This window comes from Prunus dulcis, chromosome 4, assembly GCF_902201215.1.
Source record: "Prunus dulcis chromosome 4, ALMONDv2, whole genome shotgun sequence".
In the NCBI taxonomy this organism is placed as follows: Eukaryota; Viridiplantae; Streptophyta; class Magnoliopsida; order Rosales; family Rosaceae; genus Prunus; species Prunus dulcis.
In genome coordinates this window covers 19010813-19035793 of record NC_047653.1, presented here as the reverse complement: position 1 = coordinate 19035793, position 24981 = coordinate 19010813, and the positions used below count along the sequence as shown (strand labels likewise).

Below are 24981 nucleotides of genomic sequence, written 5' to 3'. Positions count from 1 at the left end.
GCGGAAAAGTTAGAGAACTTTGTACAAGTATCTTAGATGTGGGGGTGCCTGCCTAAGTATTAGCAAATTACTTAGTTGACACAATTGGCAAGTCACCACGGAATAAGTTGATGACTTAACATTGTAAACAACTATTCTCAAATGAAATATAATTTCATAAGATTGAACGTGTTTTCATACACATTATAGATAGTTAAACTAGTGGATCCAATTATTAAAGGTTTGACTAGAGAGTAGTTAATCATCGAAGAGAATGGGTTTATAAGCCTACATTTCTAAAGTCGTCATAGTAGATACCCAACTTAGCTAACTAGATCCAATTATTAAAGGTTTGACTAGAGAGTAGTTGATCATCGAGGAGAATGGGTTTATAAGCCTACATTTCCAAAGTTGCCATAGTGAATATCCAACCTAGCTGATTAGAGATCCCAAGATCTAAGTTCAAAAGGGATAACAAAATTGTGGATGACTAAGTAGTAGCACTGCGAAGATTATATCTCCTACCCATGTCCTATGATGAAATAGTGTTGTCTGCAGCGTGTTAGGATAAACTTTATTTTTAATGGTTCTTAAAGCTTGGAAATCCAAGTATAGGGTATAGCATGATACTCTTAATCGGAAGTCACCTATCTGAGTGTGAAATGGGGTCGTTTTTATGATAAATTTTTAAGACAAAATTCTCTAAAGCACTCATGAATCCGAGAGTTGTCCAGGGCTGTAAGGACACAACCTAGCACCAGATGTGTTTGGAAAGATATTATGTGAATATTATTGTATGGGTTTACACAAAAGGCTGAATAGTTTAAGACATCATATTCACTGATTAGCCAAGTAAATTCAATGGTATTTCACTAGGGAAGGTTTATGGCCAAAAGCTACCTATCTTGAGGCGGTATCTTTCTAATCGAACAAGGGAAGGTTTATGGTAAATTCGATGGCATAGGTATATATATGTTTTTTTTTTTTTTCCATATTTTTGACAATGTGTAATATTATTTTATGTACTTTTTTTTTTTTTTAGGTAACATAACATTTTTTTTGTCTATTTTTTTGTATATGACTTATAAGTAGTCTTCTAATTTATGTTCCTAACTTATAGGTAGTCTTCTAATTTATGTTCATAATTTATAGGTAACACGATTTACCACTAAGTTTTTTTAGTTGCTAATAATAACACTATTTATCTGTATGTCATGTACATAATTTAATGTGGGTATAATATGTGGGTCTTTACTTTTTATTAATTAAATTGTATTTTATCTACATATTAGGAATATTATCAAGGAAAGAGTTCACAATTTAAATTCTGGAATTCAATTACAAGGAAATAATGCATTAAATTTAGATTTTCAATGTGTTTTACTTATGTACCTCAAATGGTAAAATCGACACAACAAAAAAAGTAATAAATGTCAAGGGACCTAAATCTAAAACCAAAAAGTATGGACTAAACCCAATGGCAGCTAATCTTTTTGGACCTAGATCCAAGAAGCTCTTTTAATTTTGCATATTGTTTAGCCATTCCCATTTATGTGGGGGATTTTTAGAAATTTTATTAATTTTATGTTATTAAATTAAATTAAAATTCGAAAAGATGTGACTTTTCAAGTTTGAGACAATGTGTCTCTTAAATAAAGGGATGCATCACTTGCCTTTTTCAAATTAAGCCACATACTTTAGGAATTATCTAGAAATAGAGAAGTCCACCACATCATTTGAATTAATCCTATTAATGAGTCTTCTTATGAGTTGGAGTACTACTACCATAAGAAGGAGGTCGTTGTATCCTTGGAGACATTTGTCATTGGAACCTTGAAGCACCCGTGAGGGGTAATTTCGTCTTATGTAGATAGAACCAAATTCTAGACTCAACCATATTCTGATTTTTCTAAAACTTCTCTTATATTGTTTGCGTTATTCTATGTATTTAATTTGGTACTTATTTCTTTAAACTTAGCAATTAAATCTCCTTATTTTCTAACATTGCTTGTATAAAAAAGTTAAAGAAATGTCAAGTCATCAAAAGCCCTATTTGCAATAACCCGATCCTAAATTAATATTTAATTATTAAAATATGCAAATAAAGACAATTTTATCCCCGGTAATATTTTAATGGGCTTAAAGTTGACTTTTTGTTCAGGAAAGATTCTGGGGAATTGACTGGTACTATTACGTAGATCGTGTCGAGATGAGTCCGTAGACGTGTAGTGAGCACAAATCGGAGTTGTAACGAAAAATTTACGATAAAAAAAATCCGATGGCACAATCGTAATTTTTGCAAAGTCAGATTTTTTTAAAAAGCTGGCAGCTCTCTCTCTCTCTCCTGCCTCAAGACACGCTCTCTCCTCAAACCAGAAAATCCAGTTTTTTCTCTTTTGCACAGCCGCCACTGCCCGACCAATTTCCGGGGCCGTCCAAAGTCGATTGGCGGCGCTTCCTTCATGAAAGTTTCTCTCCTCCTCCTCCTCTACAAAACCCATATGACATCTACCCTTGAAAGCCTAAGAATTCTTCAGATTTGGGATGTGAAAATTGACGAAAAATCTGCCAGATTTTTGTCAAAACTTTCCAGAGTTCATTTGTGCGATTCTGGCCACCAAATCGTGCGATCCAGGTATGCTTTCTCATCCTCTTGAGATATTCTAGCTGCTGCTTGGGTAATTTAGGAGAAATTTCTGGCCTTTGAGACGAAAATAAGCGATGGAAGTTTTGGCCGATTTCGGCCCCCGATTTCGGCCACTTCTGATGACTTTTTGAGGTAGGTTCAAGAACAAAAGTTGCTCCATTCAATGTGCTCTTCATGTAGGTATAAGTCTTGACTGGCGATTTAGAGTTTTTCTGATCGCCATAATTGCTTTAGACACCCACGAGTTGCCGGCGCCTGTGGCAGTGCGTGGGAAACTTTTTGGCCTGTCCTAGAGTCCTAAAATCATCCTCATATTGTCCCGAGCACAGGTTCGATCATATTAGGCGTTATCCGAGTTCGATATGTTCGGACTGTTGGATTAATTCCAATTTAAAATATATTGATCTAGGTATCCTCAGGAGTGTGTAGGAATTCGAGGATAATGAATCGAAGTCCCGAATGCTCCGATTCAATAATTCAAAGTTTAGGATAAACGATAACCGTCCGATCGTGCGATTATGAGCGATCTGACCGTGCGATTATGAGCGATCTGACCGTTCAATTCGGACCAAACTAATTGGACATGTTTATTAAACCTTGTTGAAATTATAGGAACTTTTGGTTCGGAAATCGGAAGTCGTGGGCCCCGCGGGCCCGGTTGACCAAGATTGGTTAGTTTGACCCATCGGTTGACCGTGAATCTTCCGAGGTAGTTTCACCCTTTGAGAAGTATTAGAATGATCATGTAATCAAGCCTTGACCATTATTTGAATTATTTCGGGGTCTTTTTGGAATTTATACTTTCGTGAGTGGACTTTGTTTTGATAGTGCATTGCTTTTACCAATTGAATTAATATGCATTAAATATGGATTGTTCTGATTATGGGAGTTGTGCATATATATATATATATATATATATATATATATATACACACACATACCAGGTACTGGCCCGGCCTCTTAAGAGCAAATTTTTAATCAATTTTTTTTTTATAGTTAATGCACGGAAGGTAGTGTACAAACGTAGAGAATAAACAGAATAATTATCAAAAATTCAAACATAAAAAGCCAAAACCAGGGATAAGAATATAACGAAATTCAAAACGATATAAACGATAACATTAATATTTAGCAAACTTACATAAAAGCAGAAGGGCAGTAGTGCTTAACAGAAGCTTCGTAGAAGCAGCACTTGGAATATAAAAACACTCAAACACTCAAGCACTCAAACACTCAAAAGTACAAAGTTTCTTTCTGGAGGTGATAATTTTGCGATGATCTGCAACTGAGGAGAGGTCCTCCTTTTAAAGCCTTGAGGCTGTTGTCGTGTCAAATAAAGACAAGAAGTCACAAAGCAGCATACAGTAGAGCGACATCTTCACTTTGAGGATTCTCTCTGAACTTTCCCGCAAACAGCCAAAAAGAAAAAGCAAACTTTTTACAAAAGCGAAAGCAGAGTTAAAGCAGAAGAATCTTGCTTTAACCAGAGGAAAAATATAGTAAAACGACAAGAAGAAAAAATGACAATTTTACAAATTGTCTCTTATCAGACAAAATATTACTGAGGCCCACCATAAAGGTTCGGATGGAAATTATCTAGCATGTCTTCATTAGCAAAAAGGTCCACCTCATCTTCAGGCATGGTGGCAGATGCTGCAGCCATAGATTCGTTATCCATATCAAGAATCTCGAGGACTTTCTTTTTCAAGTCTTCTTTAGAAGATGATGATCCTAGCTGGTCTATCAACAGTTGCAACATTTGGGAAACACTCAGATTAGAAGGAGTGACTAAAGGCTGAGCAGCAGCCGAGTCGGGAGATGGGATAAGAGCTAGGACGATCTTGATGGGAGCCAGGTGATCCCCAGTTAATTTATCCCACCATCTGATTAAGATACTTCGGACTAAATTTGGAATATAAGTCTATTCCTCGTCAACATCCTCCGAAATAACATATTCCTATTTTAATATCCATGGTAGTTCATACAGTATCATGAACCACTTGAATAAGGTCCTTTGATCTGGATGATTTTTATTTCATTTGCAACATTTCATTTGAAAAGATTCCTTAATTTCAGGAGGAAGGTATTCCAAAGTTGGACCCCAAATCAGAAAGAAGCTCTTGAACCAATTAGGGAGTTCTTTCAGAGCTCTAAGCTTAAACTGGATAAACCAAGTATGAGAATAGTTTAGATTTTGGAAACATAAAACATATTCCCATACCTTTTTATAATCCCATAAATTATAGGAATATGGCCTAATTTCATGATGGATAAATCTTTTGGCCCATTGAGGGCTAGGGCCCCATTCTTCCAAGGAAATAACATTTAGGATTTGGATTTTGGAGAATACTATGGTGTTGGTATTTTCACCTCTATGACAATGAACGATATTAACAGACTTCGTTTCAATTAGAAGAGTTTCATAGAAAATACGAGGCTTATTCAAGAAAGGAATATTATCCCTTAAACATTTTTCAGCCGGAAAATTTGGGTGTTTATCTAGATCATTCATTTCAATGATTGCAATAGACATATTCATATATTCACGAAATGGATTTTCAGCAATCTGCTTCTCCTTACCCTTATTATATGGAGAAGAAGACATCAGTGGCTTTGGATCATTAGGGGATGACTTGGTAAGAGCAGAAGAGCTCTTACTTCGAGTCATCTGTCCGGAACTTCTAGTTCGCACCCTGCAAAACTTCTCGAGTTAAAAAGTCCGGGAGTGCGTTAGTTTCACCTTTAATAAATTCAATATCAAAATCGAAAGCAGAAAGAATTCCTTGCCATCTTGCAAAAATTTGTTTAGATGCAAGATTTTTAACATCCTTGAACAAAATGTCTTTGGCCCCCTTGCAATCTACTCTTATAAAAAATTTCTTGTTTAAAAGATCACTTTCAAATCTAGAGACAGCATGGACGATGGCTAGCATTTCTTTCTTAACAGTGGAATAATTCTTTTAAGCTGGTTTCCAAACTCCAGAGGTGAACCTAACTAATTGTGCCGAGTTATCAACCCTCTGTTTTAAGATTCCCCCATACCCTATTTTTGAAGCATCGGTCTACGATTTTAAAGGCTTCTGGGTTGGCTAAAGCTAAACAAGGAAATTCTTTAACTTTAACTTTCAATCTCCTAACAGTTTTAGTGTGTTCATCAGACCAAGAAATCGGGTTCTTTTTCAACCTTTGATATAATAATTTTGAGTCATGAGCTAAATCTTTATAAGAATCCTTTATGTAATTAAGACTTCCTAAAAATCTTTGAAACTGTTGCATGTCCCTAATTTCGTTAGGGAACTTATCAGCAAAGTATATTGTTCTATCAATAGGAATTATTAGTCCCTTATTAATATTATGTCCCAAAAAGTAAACTTTTGAAGAAAATAGTTTCATTTTCTTTGCCGATACCACTAATCTTGCATGTTTCACAACGTTCAAGAAAATATTCAGATGTTTAAAGTGCCGTTCCAAAAAATTAGAATAGACTAAAACATCATCAATATAAATAATGGTGAAAGCAGTGTAAAGATTAAATATATCATTCATAATATTTTGAAATTCAGAATGAGCATTTTTCAATCCAAAAGGTAGAACGTTCCATTCGTAATGTCCAAAAAGGACATTAAGAGCTGTTTTGTACCTGTCCTTTTCGACGATCTGGATTTGCCAATATCCCGATTTCACAAATCCTAAATGTCATTTCCTTGGAAGAATGGGGCCCTAGCCCTGAAGGGGCCAAAAGATTTATCCATCCTGAAATTAGGCCATATTCCTATAATTTATGGGATTATAAAAAGGCATGGGAATATGTTTTATGTTTCCAAAATCAAAACTATTCTCATACTTGGTTTATCCAGTTTAAGCTTAGAGCTCTGAAAGAACTCCCTAATTGGTCCAAGAGCTTCTTTCTGATTTGGGGTCCTACTTTGGAATACCTTCCTCCTGAAATTAAGGAATCTTTTCAAATGAAATTTTGCAAATGGAATAAAAACCATCTTGATCAAAGGACCTTATTCATGTGGTTCATGATAATGTATGAACTACCATGGATATTAAAATGGGAATATGTTAATTCAGATTATGTCGATGAAGAATGGACTTATATTCCAAATTTAGTCCGAAGTATCTTCATCAGATGGTGGGATAAATTCACTAGGGATCACCTGGCTCCCACCAAGATCATCCCAGCTCTTATCCCATCTCCCGACTCTGTTGCTGCTCAGCCTTTGGTCACTCATTCTAATCTGAGTGTTTCCCAAAGGTTGTAACTGTTGATAGACCAGCCAGGATCATCATCTTCTAAAAAAGACTTGAAAAAGAAAGTCCTCGAGATTCTCGATTTGGATGACGAATCTATGGCTTCAACATCTGCCACCCAGCCTGAAGATGAGGTTGACCCTTTTGCTAATGAAGACATGCTAGATAATTTTTCTTGTCGTTTTACTGTATTTTTCCTCTGGTTAAAGCAAGATTCTTTTGCTTTTGCTTTTGTAAAAAGTTTGCTTTTTCTTTTTGGCTGTTTGCGGGAAAGTTCAGCGAGAATCCTCAAAGTGAAGATGCCGCTCTACTGTAGGCTGCTTTGTGACTTCTTGTTTTTATTTGACACGACAACAGCCCCGAGGCTTTAAAAGGAGGACCTCTCCTCAGTTGCAGATCATCGCAAAATTATCGCCTCCAGAAATAAACTTTGTACTTTTGAGTGTTTGGGTGTTTTTATATTCCAAGTGCTGCTTCTATTAAGCACTACTGCGCTTCTGCTTTTATGTAAGTTTGCTAAATATTAATGTTATCGTTTTTAATTTCGTTATATTCTTATTCCTTGTTTTGGCTTTGTATGTTTTAATTTCTGATAATTATTTTGTTTATTCTCTACGTTTCTACACTACCTTCCGCGCATAAACTAAAGCAGAAAATTGATTAAAAGTTTGCTCTTAAGAGGCCGGGCCAGTACCTGGTATATATATATATATGTATATATGTTGCTTTAAAAGTGGAATTTTGACTATTTCGATTTTGAGGGTCTTGGTTGTTTTGAATATGGATTTGTGTTTGAGAAGTTTCGTTGATGAAGTATTTGGACAAAATATATTAATATGAATTTGGGGTACGTTATTGACTGGTTATGTGAATTGTTTGATTATGGATGGATTTTGAGTTTATTATAATATTTTATGGTATTCTCGGATGTTATTTCTGATGTTCGAAGATCATGCATTATTGGAAGTGATGGGATCTCTAGGAGTTATTGACTTATTTAGTTATTTATTTACCTATTATTATTATTTTTATTATTATTATTATTATTATTATTATTATTATTATTATTATTATTATTATTATTATGATTACTATAAAAGTATCTAACTGAGTATTATTGGATGATTTAATGTTTATGAGTTACTATGTAATCAGATTTCGACGTGAATAATAAATTAGTTAAATATCCAAGTACATGTCTATATTTAATACTTATACATATATGTACTCAGTGGTTTGAAAATGATAAATTATGGACACTAGTTCTCATCAGTATAGGGTATAAATTCAAAGGTAGCTGAGAACTGATTTTTGGAAAGTTGAGAAAAGATTTGAAATATGAATTTGTGGAGTATGGGAAATTTTATGATAAGTTTCGATATATGGTTTTCAAACCCACCCGAGGGTGCCCCCCCAGTTGCCTTGAAACAGTTTTGTCATTTATGATAATGCCCCACGAGTTTCGAGGATGCCTGAACTGTGTGGTGTAAGAATATGCGTTCTTGGGTTGACTACATGTCCCTCAAGTTCTGCGAGAATTGCAGCTTGGATTGACTTTGTGTCTCCGAGGCTTGCGAGGATTGTGGCTTTAGTTGACTCTATGTTGCCGGGGCCTGCGAGGATGTGTCACATTATGTGACACAAGAAATTGATGGTACATTATTGGAATTGACGGAATAGTATTGGAATTGACGGAAAATTATCGGAATTGATGGTATATTAAAGGGGTTGACGGAATATGAATAGGGGTACGCCTATGTGGAGAATATTTGGATTTTAAGATGTTTAAACAAAAATTGAGGATTTTATCTTGGTATTTTTAGGTAAAAGTTTTAATATCTATTTTTTGTGATTTTATGAGACAATGAATGAAGGTTTACAAGTTTTAAGGATTTTAAACAATTCACTACTATTCTCTTAAGTAATGAGCTATTATATATAATAGCACAAATTGACTAATAAAGTTGGCTAATAAAGTTGGCTAATAAAGTTGAAAAAAAGAAATGCAAAAGAAAAAACATATTAAGCTTAGGCCCAAATTGACCTGATCAAACCGTTATAATATAATTCAAAAATGCTAGGGACACCAAATTTATGCATCAAATTTGAGTCTCAAATGATGTAGTATGTGCCACGTCATAGATTTTAATTAACCAATTCCAAATTAGATTCTAATTTAATTGATTTGTTTTAAGAAGAAAATTTAAAAAATTTAAAACTTAATTAAGCAAAACCTCTGCAACTTTAGTTCCAACATAAAAACCTATAGCTAGCCCTATACCATCAATTTGACGTCGTATTCCCGAAGTCATCTATAGTTTCTCATGAGGATTCATATTTTTGCAATGACTTGCTGATTGTTTACCAGCAAAATCTCCCTCTCAGAAGAATATTTGTTCTGTTTGTGTGGGTTTGTGGGAATATTTTTCCTTTTTGTGTTTGTTTGTGGGTAGGGTGGGTGTGTGTCGTGGGTGGGTGTGTGGCTGCTTGGGCGGGGGGAGTGGTCGAGTAGAGAGAGGGGTTTAATAAATTATTTTATTAAGGTTTTTCACATGTGGCATACATTTTAGTAAAAGGATGGGTCTCATTTGTGCCATGTCAGCATTTTTATATAATTTTTAACATAATCAACAGTAGGAGCAAAGTGAACAACCAAACCTTGATCAAGAGAGCACTCTGTATCACTTTAATTTTCAAAAAATAAAGTAAAAATTAACCATAATTTAAAAAGATACTACAATAAATAAGCCTAAATTTAAACTACACCCCCACCACATCTTCACCCACAGAAAAGAAGGGTACGATCAAGAGAGCACTCTGTATCACTTTAATTTTCAAAAAATAAAGTAAAATTTTACCATAATTTAAAAAGATACTACAATAAATAAGCTTAAATTTAAACTACACCCCCACCACATCTTCGCCCACAGAAAAGATCTGGGGGTACGGTGGTTTGCATGAAAGGCAATATTACAGGTAACTCTCACCCACACAAACTCCATAAAAATCATCAGTCAAATCTCTCATACCCTGACAGGCCATGTTTGATAGATACAGAACACTTATGTATCTATTTAATTTCCTCAAGCTGCTTCACTATTGTGAAGACTGGCATTTGTAGCTACTGGCTACTCAACCACACAATATAATTCCCAACTTCTAGATTCAACACCCTTGTTTAATTAAACTCTTCTTTTTCATTTTAAAAATTAATGTTCATTCGTCGGGGTTTGTATCTCAAGTGATTAAGAACATCTATTTATGCGCTAGAGGTTCTAAATTTGATTCCTCCCTCTTTCAATATTGATTGTATAATAAAAACTAATAATTAATTTCCATTCAAATTTTAAATTGTTAACAACTTAAGGTTTAAATGCCTTTAGGAAAATAAAGTTTCCCCTCACCATAAAGAAACAAATACTAGCTAGGCTTCGAACAAAAGGCATGGCTAAAAGTAAATTGAGATGTGTTCTAATTAGTGGAAAAAGAACCATGGCCATGATATCTTTGCATGTGATACCCGGGAAATATACTTTCTGGCCCCAACCACGCATGATGAATTCTTCTGTTTTTTTCTCCTTTTTGTTTTTTTGGCAACAGGGAATGAAGCCCAAAAAGAAAACAAAAGATGTTTGAGACTTGGATAAGTAGTTAGCCGCTGTATTCTGCTCACCACGTTATAAAGAGTGATATGGTCAAAAAGGAGGCTATATAAAACTCCTTGTATGCCAAAGCTTTTAATAAGATAGATGTAAATATTTCAAAGAAATGGACTTGTAACTCACTATTATCATATTGTTTTTAACTTCATTATCGACAATGTCACGAGAAAAAAGGTGAAAATTCAAAGAAGAAGTTTAGAGGAAATGTTGTCAGCATTCACACTTCATTATCGACAGTTTCCATGGAAGTTCAATTTTGTCAAGTTTTCAATACTTTGTACAGACAGTCGGTTCATACAATAATTCAACTCATGTGTGCAAAGCATAGCCTGCAGTCCATGTTTTTCTTGAAATTCACATTGTTTGGAAAATGAGAGTGAAATTAACAAGTAACTACTAATTGTGATGTTTCATTCAAACAAAGCGGTTCATTCATTTTAGACTTATACCACTGAATGTAGATTGTTTCTAGAGGTTTGGACAAAATGAAATATCCAAAAACAAAAGAAAACAAATAATAATAATAATAATAAATAAATAAACGCCACAATATATAGAGAACAACACGTATGGAAAAAGATATTCATACCTATACAAAATTGCGTAAAACATTATATTATTTAAGATTCGGTCCATGAGACAAGAAATTTGTAGCTCAAGTGATTAAAAATATTTACTTCTATACCGGTCCTAAATTAAATTAATTATCCCTCTCTCACTATTGCTTGTATCAAATAATAAAATTAAAATAAAAAGCTCGGGGCATGAACTGTGCGGGCTGTCGTATTATATTGATATTAAACAACACATTATTACTTAAGAAGTCAAGTTATGCTTTTAAGAAATTCACATAATCGAATATCCAATACACATTTCCTGCCTTGGTAATAAAAAAAAGCGATTCCCTATCCTGACAAAGCAGCGAGGGATTAAATTGCTTCATTAATATGTAATAGGCGGCCAACTTGTCTCCAAACACCAACGTTACGTGTATATATAGTTTGCTAGTGGCAGCGTTTAGATACAACAGAAGCGGTATTGAGCAGCAGCCAAAGAAGCAGAGGAGCGATGAGGCTTTTAGTCAAACTTGTGATGATGCCCTGCGGAGAATATTTTGGAAGGAAATGGAATTTACTTGACATAGTCACCGCAGCTGTGTTTCTCACTATGCATTGCCTTTGTGTGATGGCGCCGTTTCATTTCACCTGGCCTGCCTTTTGGGTGGCCTTTGCTCTCTATGTTGTGACGGGGGTAGGAGTTACTCTGTCTTTCCACAGACATCTTGCTCACAGGAGCTTTCGTATTCCGAAATGGCTCGAGTACTTGTTTGCCTATTTCGGGGTTCTCTCACTTCAGGTATGTAAACGTCAGTGTTGAGCAACATAATTTTGCTTAGCTTTAGCTCTTTTATTTTATTTTTATTTGATGTGTTTGTTCTTCTTCTTTTGGTTTGTGTAGGGAAGTCCAATAGAATGGGTGAGCTCACACCGATATCACCATCAGTTTACTGATACTGTGAAAGATGTTCATAGCCCTCTTCAAGGTTTTTGGTTTAGTCACATGGGTTGGATCCTCGATAGCGGCTCTCGGTTTGGAAAAGTAATAAAAAACAACCCAACTCTCTCTCTCTCTCTCTCTCTCTCTCTCTCTTAAATACATTTACATACACCAACACAGTGCACTCATTTTGTTCATCTCTTCAATGGAAATTGTTGCAGTATGGAGGACTGAAGAACGTTGAAGATTTGAAAAGGCAGGCCTTCTATAGGTTTCTTCATCATACTTTTCTTTTGCATTCTTTTCTACTTGGAACTTTACTCTATGTCGTCGGTGGATTGCCCTTCTTGACATGGGGAATGGTGAGATATTTTGCAACTTGTCTTGTTTTCCTTTTTTATAATTACTCGTTCTCTGTACTTTAATGACTTTTTAATAGAATATCTTTTTGTATAATTAATTAAGGGCTGGCATGTACATTATTGTCGCATTAAAGTTTTTCATGGTTCATTTGATTGCCATAAAGTCATAAAACAATACACGAATTTTTCGGTGAAAAATAACCTTAATTTGCATATTAATGATAAAGTTCGAACCCCAGTTCGAACCCCATTTGTATTTATATATTTTCTTAAAGGTTAAATTATTCCTTGTCGACATTGTAGGGGGTGAGGATGGTATGCCTTTTCCACAGTACTATGTTAGTAAATTCGGCTGGCCACATGTGGGGACGACAAGTATATCACACTGGCGATACGTCAAGGAACAACTGGTATATATTCTGCCCAATGTCAACATCTAGCTATCCTATCATTTGTTATTATATGGAAATTGATGAGGGATTTTAACTGTTTTATGGGTTTTTTTTTTTTTTCTCTTCTGCTTCAAATGTACGCTAATTAGGTGGTTGGGATTGCTTGCACTTGGAGAAGGATGGCACAATAATCACCATGCTTTTGATTACTCAGCTCGACAAGGTCTTGAATGGTGGCAGATTGATGTTACTTGGTATGTAATAAGTTTTCTTGAAGCAATTGGATTGGCAACAGATGTGAAAACTCCAACTCAGGCACAGAAGGAAAGAAAAGCTTTTCACCAGAAAACCATGGCTACTCAGAATTAGGCTTCAAAGCAACTTCCTATCCGCCATAAACAGAAACAGAAGTTTGATGTGCTTCTTAGTATTCAAATGGTTTGTGTACCGAGTTTTGATCTCAAATTATGTGGCAGATACCACCCACGATCGCATATATATATATATATATATATATATATATAATTACTAAGTTGAATTGAATGATTGTTCCATGTCTTTATCGAAAAATTGGTTTTGAAATGTAAACAAAAATCCATTACTTTTTCACTTTTAAGTAAAAAAGAAAAAAAAAAGAAAAAACCAAATTTATCCATACATTGCAACTTGCAAGTCAGTACTTTTTATTAAGTCATAAAACCACGCAGGAATTTAGTTAGTAAAAACAAAAAGACTGTCATAAAACTTAAAGTAGTGTCGACAGGTCTAGTCTTGCCCACTTTGAAAAGTATATTGACTTCCTTTACATAGGTGATCTATGTTTATAAGAGCATGCCATCAACCCCTTTCTTTACATACATACAATAATTTACCTAATATACAAATTACTTCATAAAAGGCAGGCACATATATACTACTCATAAAACGTACGACATATAGTTTGCAGTGGGTACATTATTCAAAAAAGGACCCTAGCTACATAAAAAATACTTTCTTTATTTAACTTCAACTAAGCCATCATTTTCCTTTGTCCAAAAAAAACTAAGCCATCATTTTCTCTGGTGTCGAAGTGTATAATTTCCGGATCCTGGCGGACCCAATGAAGGACTACTGTGGACACTTGCCCACATTTTACAAAAAAGGTTGCAGCCTTATAATTCCATCAAAACTCTAATTTTTTTAATTTTTTTAGGTCTTTCTTAGGTGGAGCCCTCACATAGCCCATCCAATACATACACTTTAAGCTTAAAGCTTATATATATATTTTTTAAACCCTATGTTATAAAAGAGAACTCAGCCACCAAATTCACTTTAAGCCAAAATTGTTATAAAACTAAAGAGATAGTAGAGAGCAGTGGCGGATCCAGGATCCGTAACCCAAGGGGTCATAGTGTAAATGTTCCAAAAAAATATTTAGAGAGTTTTTCCTTTTTCTTATCTATTATTTTAAGAGCTGTTGTTGCTTTGTTTTTCTAAAAAAATTAAAATAAAAATCATAAGTAAATGCAATACAATACAATACAAAACAAATTAACACTATTTGGATTTAAAATTTTATCATGCAAAGGTTAGATTAGAAGTTTTAAATTCCTCAATTATTGTTGCATTATCGAATTAAAACATTACTTAAATATTTATAAATTTCTATATATTTATATTGATTGTTAAAATAGTTTTTTTTGTTTGTTAGATAATCTTCTATTATATTATATTGGCCCATAGGATAAAGTTTATAAATAATTCACCCGTTACCATGAAGCCAAACCTCATAAAACTGATAAAACCAAAACTAGCCCATTAAACCCATCGACAATGACAAGAGGCAGCCTAATGTTGAACACTAAACCCACCGTTTCACTAAAGGAGGCTAATCACAAAACGGTGTGTTTCGTTTATAAGGGCATCGAGACAACCCAGACATCATCTTCCTTGCCAGGCACACACAGTGCCTCCTCTGCAACTTAGAAAACCTTATTAAAGGAGGCTCCGCTACCCTATCCCTACCAAAGCTCTGGTGCGTTCGGTCTCTGCTTCGTGGAACAGAGCCATCACAGACTCAGAGACAAGCTGGGACTTTCATCGAGCACCTGGTGTGCACACAAGGGGTCACTCCGCAGCTGTTCAAGGGGTCGTCCATGGAGTCCACAACCAAATTTCAGGCATTCCAAGGGGTCGTTAGACCCCTCTTGTCCCAACGTGCGTTCGCCTCTGGTAGAGAGAATTGAGCTATAGAGAAGGCATAGAAATCTGATATTTTTCATTCAATCTTTTGTTCTGTCTGTTACAATGAAGGGAGGAAGTCCACTTATAGGCAAAGTCTCTTGGCTTCCCATAAATGTGTAATGATGTCTTCCCACAGCACTTTCATCATGATGTTCTTCATTATTTCCAAATGTGTGGGCTCCATTCAAGACTTTACAACACTCCTCCTTGGAGACCACCATGTATGAAATATGCCTCATTAAAAACCTTGCTAGTAAAAACCCAGTGGGACAAAAAATTGGACGAAGGAAAAAAGAGTACATAACCATGTGTAACATAAAATTCTATGTATATTGCCACGGGTGCGACATTGCCTCGTTAAAACCTTGTCAGGAAAAATCCAGTGGGATAAAAACCTGGACGAAGGAAAAAGAGTACAGTGTGTGAAGGTCTTTATTGACAGCACGCTCCCCCTGATGCTTGGCAAAATATCTTTAAGCCATACTGTTGATCATCTTTCTGAATATCATAGTTGACACTGCTTCTATGAGTTAATCTTGTAATATTATTGGATGCTCCCCCTGAAGAATATCTCCCCTTGAAATCTTCATGACTAGCTTTTTCCAGTAAGGGACCATAGAAATTTCCAGAGTTCGCGTATCCCACAAAATCAGGGCTATTTGTAAGTTTACTTGAAAAGAATATGCCCGTATATGGTGTTATGTAGAGATAGCATTAAATATGCCTCACATCATCCCAAAATGATGGTGATGGAGCTGAGCCTTATCTGGAAAATACAATGTCCAGTCCAGTATACTTCTGAAAAAATATTTAAGTGCCAAACAGTTAACCCACATAAAAATGCTTCAATACTTTCTTAGTATAAGCAAAAATCTCGTTGGCATAACGCTCGATCTTCAAGTCGAGACAAATATTTGTTGAACTCTTTAGGAGTTTTAATGTGTTGCAAACACATTATAATCAATGTACTCACTGAAGCAATTTATGCGTATTTAGAATTGAGTACAGGTTTTGTGCTTCAGGCACATGTCCTTTAGGGACTTGCTTCATGCAATTTCAATCATTCAAGGATTTTATTTAATGGATTAAACTTTATGACACATTATATAGCTTTAATCCAGCTATTTATACATCTTTAGGGAATTGCTTCTGGCGATATGCTTCGTGCATATAATAACCCTTAAAGATAATATATTGGTCTCCATAAATGTGCAATAAGAAGACACAATTGCATTTGTAAATATGGAGAAACCCAACATTTCTTGTTTATGCCAGAAACATTGTGTCATACAAAGTAGGTATATTCCCTTTTTATTCCGAACACCCAAGTATAACTTTCAGTATTAACATCCTTGGGGGTTCGTACTATGGTTTTGTTCTTTCACGTTCACTCTCATCTGTAATAGAATTGCCTCTTTCCATTTTGGCAAACGATATTGACGACATTTACAGTGCGTTTAGATGATGAAATTTAAAAGTACAAAGGATTTTATAAATGACGGAAATTAATATTCTAAAATTTGTAAAGTTTCTTATTTGGGTGGCAGATTTAAAACACGGAATTGAACCTTTATTTGTAAAGTTCTCTTTTTTAAAAAACTCAATCTCTCTTGGGATTTTAGAAATGATACCTTTTAGATAGAATTTAAAATTGGGATTTATGATCTCCAAATTCCATGGTTTTTTCCCACGCGAAATTTCTAAATTTATATGTTTTTTTTTATCCAAACATGAGAATTGGTTCATGTCAATTTTGAAATTTTGACTTTTGTCAAAATCCCAAGTTTATTTCCTTTATCCAAACACACCATTAATAATAGAACGTGGTTTCAATCAACGCAGCCCATTGATGATTTGAGTAGCTACTCTAAAACCAAAAATTGTCATTTATCAATTCGTGATCCCATCATTTTCATGTGCATGGGCATGCATCCATTATAAGCATTTCTTTGCTTTTGGGTACCCAAGCCACTTCAGGGGGGCTTTTATTGTCTTTTTCCAGACAGACATCTCTTATAAGATGAATTATGTGAGAATGTGGATCATAACTTCCAATGGAGCGTTATTTTACAGTAAGGTGTGGATAATCTCCATTTAGGGAGTTGGAACATTTAGAACCCATATATTTATCATGCTGCAGGCATGCCACAGATTAATACATACATGTCAATTAATTTCTGGGACTTTAACCCATATAATTTGCTACGCATTAGGCGTGCACTTGTATCAATATTGACATGTTAAAGGATTGTCCTTCCGGGACTTCAATCCATATCATTTGCTACGTAACAGGCGTGCACCATATTGATCACTGCTACACCCATGTTTTGTTCTTATGGGATTCTTATCTATGCAGTGTATCATTAATGTATTCATCTTGCAATCTGTGAAATTTGCATTAATAATTCATGAATACATATCAGAATGATACAAGCCATTCTTCTGGAATGGTCCTTTGCATGGTGTTCTTCTGGAACGACTTTATCTCCCCATTTGGTTACCTTTAAGGATGTAGTACAATATCAAAATAATAGTACAAACATGAAATAACACAAGTATTGGTTACATCCTTAGGTGGGAGAAATCTTGCTCAAATATCATTCAAGCTCGTATCGGCTCAGCGAATACAGTGTGATGCTTGATGATCTAGTTATATCCTGCAAGAGCAAAAATCACAACTCTTTTGTCTCTGTCAAAACAAATATCCCTCAGAGTTAGGATCATTTCATGGATTCTTTCTTCAGATGTTCGTTCTAAAGAAATAAAATCCCTTATGAACAGAGAGTTATAAAAAGAAAGAAAAGATACAAAAATTGTGATATTGATTGCAAGGTAAGGTAAGCAATCAGGTGAGGAAGTTGATAAGAGCAGACAACAAACTCTCATTTCTCCTAGTTTAGAAGAACTTCAGGAGATTAGAGCATGTAGCCGCCTTTACAGTTCCCTGATGTAGCAAAAACGTGATCTGGGATAATCTCGCTTCCTAAATGGATGATCAGAGATAGTCTCGCTTCTCAAGGACATCGAGTGCTCACTGATATGAAAAATATGTGGATATTGAATCAATAGATATGGAGAAAACTGGATGTCTTATGCAAAGAAAATTTCATTAGTAACATATTTATACACAAATAAGAGGAATAGGTAGAACCGGTGAATTTCAAATTAACCACAAAAATTTGAGAGGTTCTCTGGGTGCTTTTGAAAAAGTAGCTCCGTGAAATCTGCAAAGCAAGATCGGCTTTGACGAAAATAATATTTGAAAACACCGAAAGTGCCAACAGACATTAATGGAGGCCGAGTGAAGTTTTGGAATCTGGGAAAGAAAAAGAGAATATTGGGATCCTGGAAACAGTTACCATATCTCTGCCTATAGATATTGCCTTTGCAAGACTTGATTGGACTAACTGCGTTTCAACTCAACTCTCCATTTTTTGAAAATTCAGCTTCTCTTAAAACTTTCCGTGAAACCTTCCTAAAAATGGCTTCCTCTTCTTCTCACCCAAACCATCTTGATTTAAATGTTGCTCCCAACACAACTAGTGATGCCAAAGTCTGGTGTCCATCCTTTGTATCCCAAAATCGTCATCTCACGGTTAATGATTCTGTGATGATGAATGATGCGACTGCTGTCATAGTAGCTAGGAATTTCCTTATTCCAATGGATGAAATGCTGTTATCAGTGAGGTCTGATGAAGAGGCTATTGATGACTCAATGGCTTTTAGCATTCAGAGTGCTGCTTCTGTTTCTAACATGGCTGATCGTTTGTGTGCTAGAGCAAATGAGGTTCAGAAGCTGACCACTGAAAATTCGTCTCTTCAGAGAATGCTTCATAAGTCTTAACAGGAGGTTGAGAAACTTAAAGAAGAAAATAATGCCTTGTTGAAACTGGTGAGTTCATACTCCGTTGATATGCTGAGAAGGCTAGACATGCTGCAGGTTTCTAATGAAAGAATTCTTGGAGACCACGAGAGGCTCATGGCTAAGATTAAGAGGCGCCGTCATTTCCCTTCAGAGGCCTCCAGAACATAATGTAATTTTATAGATTTTGCAGAGCCTGCTTTTCCTTGTAGGTGGAAAAATCTATATGTTATATGCTTCTTTCCTGTTATAATAATTGCGCAAATTTTTAAACTTGCACCTGTAGTTTTTACCTCTTTTCAAAATGACGGTTTGGAACCTTATGCCTTATAGGTTCAAATAACCACATCAAATCCCTCATATTTCAATGCATGTGAGTCCGGAACTTCTGGCCCAGGCTAAACAAGACCTCATACTTTTATTTGCCCTTTTCAAATGGACATGAAATATAAATTGAGTAAAAGCCACGATAATATCGCAATATAGTAGTGAAGAGAATTAACTACTATATACCCAAAACTTTAGGTTCAGGATTTCTCATATATTTGGCTCCATGGGCATCCGGCCTAGATCATATAATACAACAAAATATGTGGGGAGCCTCAATTTATCGTTTGAGGTCTATCCTAATATTATCCATTTCACGGTGTATTCTTAACAACCGAAATTCACAAAATATATTTTTTCCTTGAGGTATCGATTATAACATAATCGAACTTTATTAAATTCATCATTTTCTTATGCCAAAGAAATATGTGGCGTACCATAATTTGCAATAATACCTCGAGTGTTGTCCATTTAATTGTTGGAACTTCAGGTTCTCAACACTGTTAGATTTTGAACTCATGCCAAAATCACATATTCTCATGGTATGGACATTTTTTCAATTTTCTATACATATTTTGGGACTTTAAGCCCTTACATAATTGTCCAAATTTTGAGGAACTTCTGGCATCTCATTTAATTGCTCATCCATGAGTTTAAGGAACAACAGGTTCCCTTTTGTATAAAGTGACGGTTTACCCAAAATGGTTAATATTTATGTATACATCACTATTCATGTATATGGTACTATTCATCAAGTCATGAATACGTATCTATTCATGTGTATAGTACATTTGCCAGTACAGTTATTATTCATGTGTACGGCATATTAACTAATACAGTACTGTTACATCATCATGGAACTCCAGGTCCTTATTTACATGTTAAGGATCAAGGATCTTCAAGTTCGATTTCTTGTTTACAAGTATAGTACTGGAGAGACAGTCAGCTCTCATATCAATATCATTATCAAGGATCTTCAAGTCCTGATGTAGTTATATGATGAGGATCAAGGAACTTCTGGTCCTGATCTGTATACTGTAAAAACTCATCATACCGCACAATTAATCCATAAAATAAATTACTTGTAAATAAATTGCTGATAAATAAATTGCGGGTATGGACGATAAACCTGCACCATACTTTAAATAAATATAAATGTGCAGTAAAATAAATTCATAAATTAAATTGCATGCTGTATGGACGTTAATACCGCACCATACCTTAAATAAAATTAAATGTGCAATAAAGTAAATTGCTTGTTGTATGGGGGTTAATGCCACACCATACAACAATAAAGTAAATGTGCTTGTATGGACACTAATACTGCTCCATACTTTTAAATAAAAGTAAAGGCAGTTGTGTGGACGATAAACCCGCACCACACTTTTAAATAAATACTGTCGTATGGGTAATAAACCTACACCATACAACAAATAAATTGTGTCGTATGGGTAATAAACCTACACCATATAGTAAATAAATTGTATGGGTAATGAACCTACACCATATAGTAAATAAAGTAAATGTGGGGATAAAACCACCACTAAAAATATAGGAGGTGGAACCGTCCATAGAATTACTATATATGGATAAAGTAAAGGTGATTATTGGTGGGTTCTTATCAACACCACGATCAAATAATAGGAGGTGAAACCGTCCATAGAATTACTATATATATGGATAAAGTAAAAGTAATTATTGGTGGGTTCTCATCAACACCACAATCAAATAATAGGATATTATATTATTATCGTTTGTGGAAGGCATCATGCTTGTCCCCCCAAAATCAAATGCTTTCTACCTGTAATCTGCACACCTGCACTTATATTGATATTAAAGGTTATAGAATAATAATAAAATAATGGAGAAGATAAAGAGGTAGAGAGCTTATTGCTTATTCTTTCGGTGTTGTTTCTTGAGGGGTCAAAACAAGGCAGTGGCAGTTATGAAGCAAGAGATAGAATTGTTGCTCTCTGTTTCCCTTGCCCTTGAGAGGACAAGTAATATGCAGTGACGGTGCCAGCAGGGTTACCAGGAACAAGCTTAAGTTGAATCTGCAAGCCTCCAAGTCTTTCCTCTGTGACCTCCCAAGGATCTACCACAGGAAAAGCTCTTGCTGCAGAACTTGCATGGATGCTTGAATTTTTGACCTTCCAATTCCATTGGTTGGAATCAAAATTCTTCCAATTAAGGCAATAGTAGAGATTAGGCAAGCTAAGGAGGCTTCAAATCAGAAGCTAGTAATGGACAGCCAATCTGACAACAAAACTACTATTCCCAATAGGAGAAGATTCAAGCCAGTTCTTTGTTTCTTCAAGTTTCCCTCACCAAAACCCAGGTCAGTAGGTCCAGGTAGGCCACCATATATACAAAGTGGGCCTTGGATCGACAAGAGTTGTAGACCACATTCTTTCTTCTTGTACTGAGTGAATGCGAATCTTTTAAAGTTGCAGACCACATTCATGCTAATCATATTCATCAAACCTCGAAAAGAAATCCAACCAGTAGCAACTTTGAGAGAGAGAGAGAGAGAGAGAGAGAGAGAGAGAGAGAGAAGAGAGAGAGAGAGAGAGAGAAGCGTTTGGATTTGGAAGAAGAGATCAGTTCATGATGATGATGGGGAAGAAGAAAAGGAATAAGAGATCTGGGTTTCATCAGAGAATTCAGCTGGTATATTTGAAAGCGAATTCGTGTTATAAAACTAAAGAGATTGTAGAGAGAATTGAGGTATAGAGAACGCATAGAAATCTGATATTTTTCATTCAATCTTTTGTTATGTCTATTACAATGAAGGGAGGAAGTCCACTTATAGGCAAAGTCTCTTGGCTTCCTGTGAATGTGTAATGATGTCTTCCCACAACACTTTCATCATGATGTTCTTCATTATTTCCAAATGTGTGGGCTCCATTCAAGATTTTACAAATATTTTTTTTTGGTATATATCGGTTGGATTTTTTTTTTAAGCCCCTAGATGAATGAAAGTCTGCTCTTGGGTGTCAAGCGCGATGTAGAATGCAGTCTCATTTGTTCAATAAAATCATGCACGATGTTTGCAATTACTACACATAATTCGTTCAAAAGTACGATGCTCTTGGGTTTTCGGGTCTTCTTCTGGAGCAAAAACTTACAGGGCATCTTTACGTCTGCTTGCGTATGGCGCATCTACAAACCAAGTGGATGAGATTGCTAGGATGGGGAAATCCACTATCCTAGAGTGCTTAGTCAGATTCTGTACGAAATCAAAACTATCTACGTGAGGGATTATCTCCGCAAACCTACACCTAGGGACCTCCAAAGGCTTCTACAAAAAGCCGACCAAAGATGTTTTCAAGGCATGATTGGAAGTATCGACTGCATGCACTGGCAATGGAAGAATTGCCCAACTACATGGCAAGGAGATTATGGGAATAGGAACGACAAAAAAAGTATCATTTTGGAGGGTGTTGCATCATTCGATACCTGGGTTTGGCATGTCTCTTTTGGAATTGCAGGATCTCAAAATGACTTGAACGTGCTTGGTCAATCCCTGGTGTTCAACGATGTGTTGAGAAGACATTACCTCGTTGCCTAGATTTTCGTCGCTTCGAATGTTGTCCCTCGCTTTTGCCAACGCATCTCTCCATTTCCCTAAATCTTTATTCAAAAAATTTCACCTGCTATCTAAGGCCATTTTCGTACGAGGCGAACCTGATCTTTCACAAAATTCTCCATGAATTTTCCTCCACATATGAGAGAACTTCATCTCATTGGCCGTGACCGGGCAAGGACTAACTTGGACCCAACACTCACACAACAAAACATCTTCCATGGTTGCACATGAGCCTTCGGCTTTGATGAAAGATTCCATTTGTATTTTTACACAAATGGAATTTAGTAGTAGAAATTTTGGTGTGGAAAGTGAATAATATTGGTAGATATTTGTAGAAAAAAAAATTCAAAATTTTTTGGTTTTTTTATTTTTTATTTTTCAATTTTTATGCCGATGGATGGTAGCGGAAAAATTGATCGGACACCCCAAGTAGCGCCACGTGGCTTCTAGCCGTTAGAAGAAACGTCAGCGAAAAAAATTCAAATTTTTTTATAGTTGACATGCATGACACCCGCGGTCTCCGAGTATACATCACGCACTAACGGTAAAAAAATTGAAATATATGCGCTGGCGTCAGCACCTAAGTCACAGCTCGCGAGTAAGAGCTCGGGCTGATCTTGCCCAGGTCGAGCAATATTTGTGCCCTGGAAGTTGCTTTTGAGGCTTAGGGGGCCTTTTGCCTAGGGTAGGCTGCTAGGGTGAAAGTGCTCCACCCCTTTTTACCATGGCAAAAAGGGGCCTAGGCTGACAGGACCCGACCCAAATGCCACTTTGAAATCTGTGGTGAACCCTATATGTGTCCAACACTTAGTAGGTGTCAGGCACACATGATCAAATTGCCCTTCTAACTAAAACTATAAAAAATAAAAAATAAAAAATAAAAAATAAAAAAAATTCTTTTATGTCTTGACCTCTGCCAAAAAATATGCAGAGTCTCCCCTGTAAAACGAAAATTTCCCAATAATTTTCCACCTATAATTATACATATAATATTGAAAACCAAATTCTAATTGTTCAACATGCATCAGACAAATAACTTTGAATGGCTTTAGGCCTCCTTATATGAAATAAATCATCATACCATCTGAATCTGAACTCAACTCTTAGAATAATGGGAATACTTTATCAAATTCCATTATAACCTAACTGAACAAATTTTCAGCACTTGATGTAACAGCCCGGTCCTAAATAAATTTTTAATTTCTAATTTATTCAGTTGAAAGACTATTTTGCCCCTAGAATATTTTATTAGGTTAAAAGTTGACTTTTTGACCAGCACGTCGAGATGAGTTCGTAGATACATAGTGGGCTCAAATTCGAGTTGTAACGAGAGAGATACGATCAAAATTCAAGTAGGGGTAAAATCGTAATTTTTTGAAGTTGGTTTTTAAAAACCAGATTTCTCTCGACTCCGATCTCTCTATCTTTGATTTTCTGTGCTCAAGTCACGACATGGCCCGATGCTGGTCTTGTTCGAACCGGCTCGGCCTCACCGCCAAGACCCACTAGTTTTCCAGGCTGGAAGACTCAAATCCTGCCGGCGGTGATGACTGGTTTTCTCTGATTTTTCTCGACGTAGCCACAACATTTTTGATGAGTTTCTCCTTTGAACCAGGTATGGTTTCTCACCCATTCTTTAAGCTCTAGCAAGTGGTTGGGTAGGATTTGATCAAAGTTTGGCCGAATTTCGGATTGAAACTTCGGCCACTTCCGGTCATTTTTCAGGGTAGATCCATGAATAAAAGTGGTTCCAATCGATGTTCTGAACTTGGGGTAGGAAGCTTGGCAGGCCAATTGGAGTTTTTACGGCCACCGAAAATGTATCAAGCCACCCACATGCTGCCGGCGCCTGTGGTGGCGCGTGGGTAGTATGGTGGAGCTATACTTCATCCTAAAAGGATTCCCTAGTTGTCACGAGTGCACAGGTTCGCTCGGATTCCAATTTGGATACCATTTGAGCCTCGAACGGATTTCACCTATTGTGTGATTTCCGGGTTCGATATGTTTGGACCATTGGATCGAACCCAAATTCATGTATATTGTACCTTGTATTTCTAAGATTGTATAGGATTCGACGTATCATGAATCGGAGTCCCGGATACTCCAAAATCGCTGACCCTTAGGTAAGATAAAGAGTAATCGTCCGATCGTGCTCAATCCGACCGTCCGATTCAGACCAAACTT

The 24981-nt window shown here is 35.9% G+C and overlaps 1 protein-coding gene across 1 annotated transcript; it reads left to right on the top strand.

Moving 5' to 3' along the window:
* Window positions 1–11583: 11583 nt before the first annotated feature.
* LOC117625058 (palmitoyl-monogalactosyldiacylglycerol delta-7 desaturase, chloroplastic-like) lies at window positions 11584–13287 on the top strand. Its single transcript, XM_034356627.1, has 5 exons — window positions 11584–11901; window positions 12004–12144; window positions 12264–12404; window positions 12708–12814; window positions 12946–13287. Exons 1-5 carry the CDS (start codon window positions 11614–11616, stop codon window positions 13163–13165), a joined length of 897 nt encoding a protein of 298 aa, XP_034212518.1. The 5' UTR covers window positions 11584–11613; the 3' UTR covers window positions 13166–13287.
* Window positions 13288–24981: the final 11694 nt, after the last annotated feature.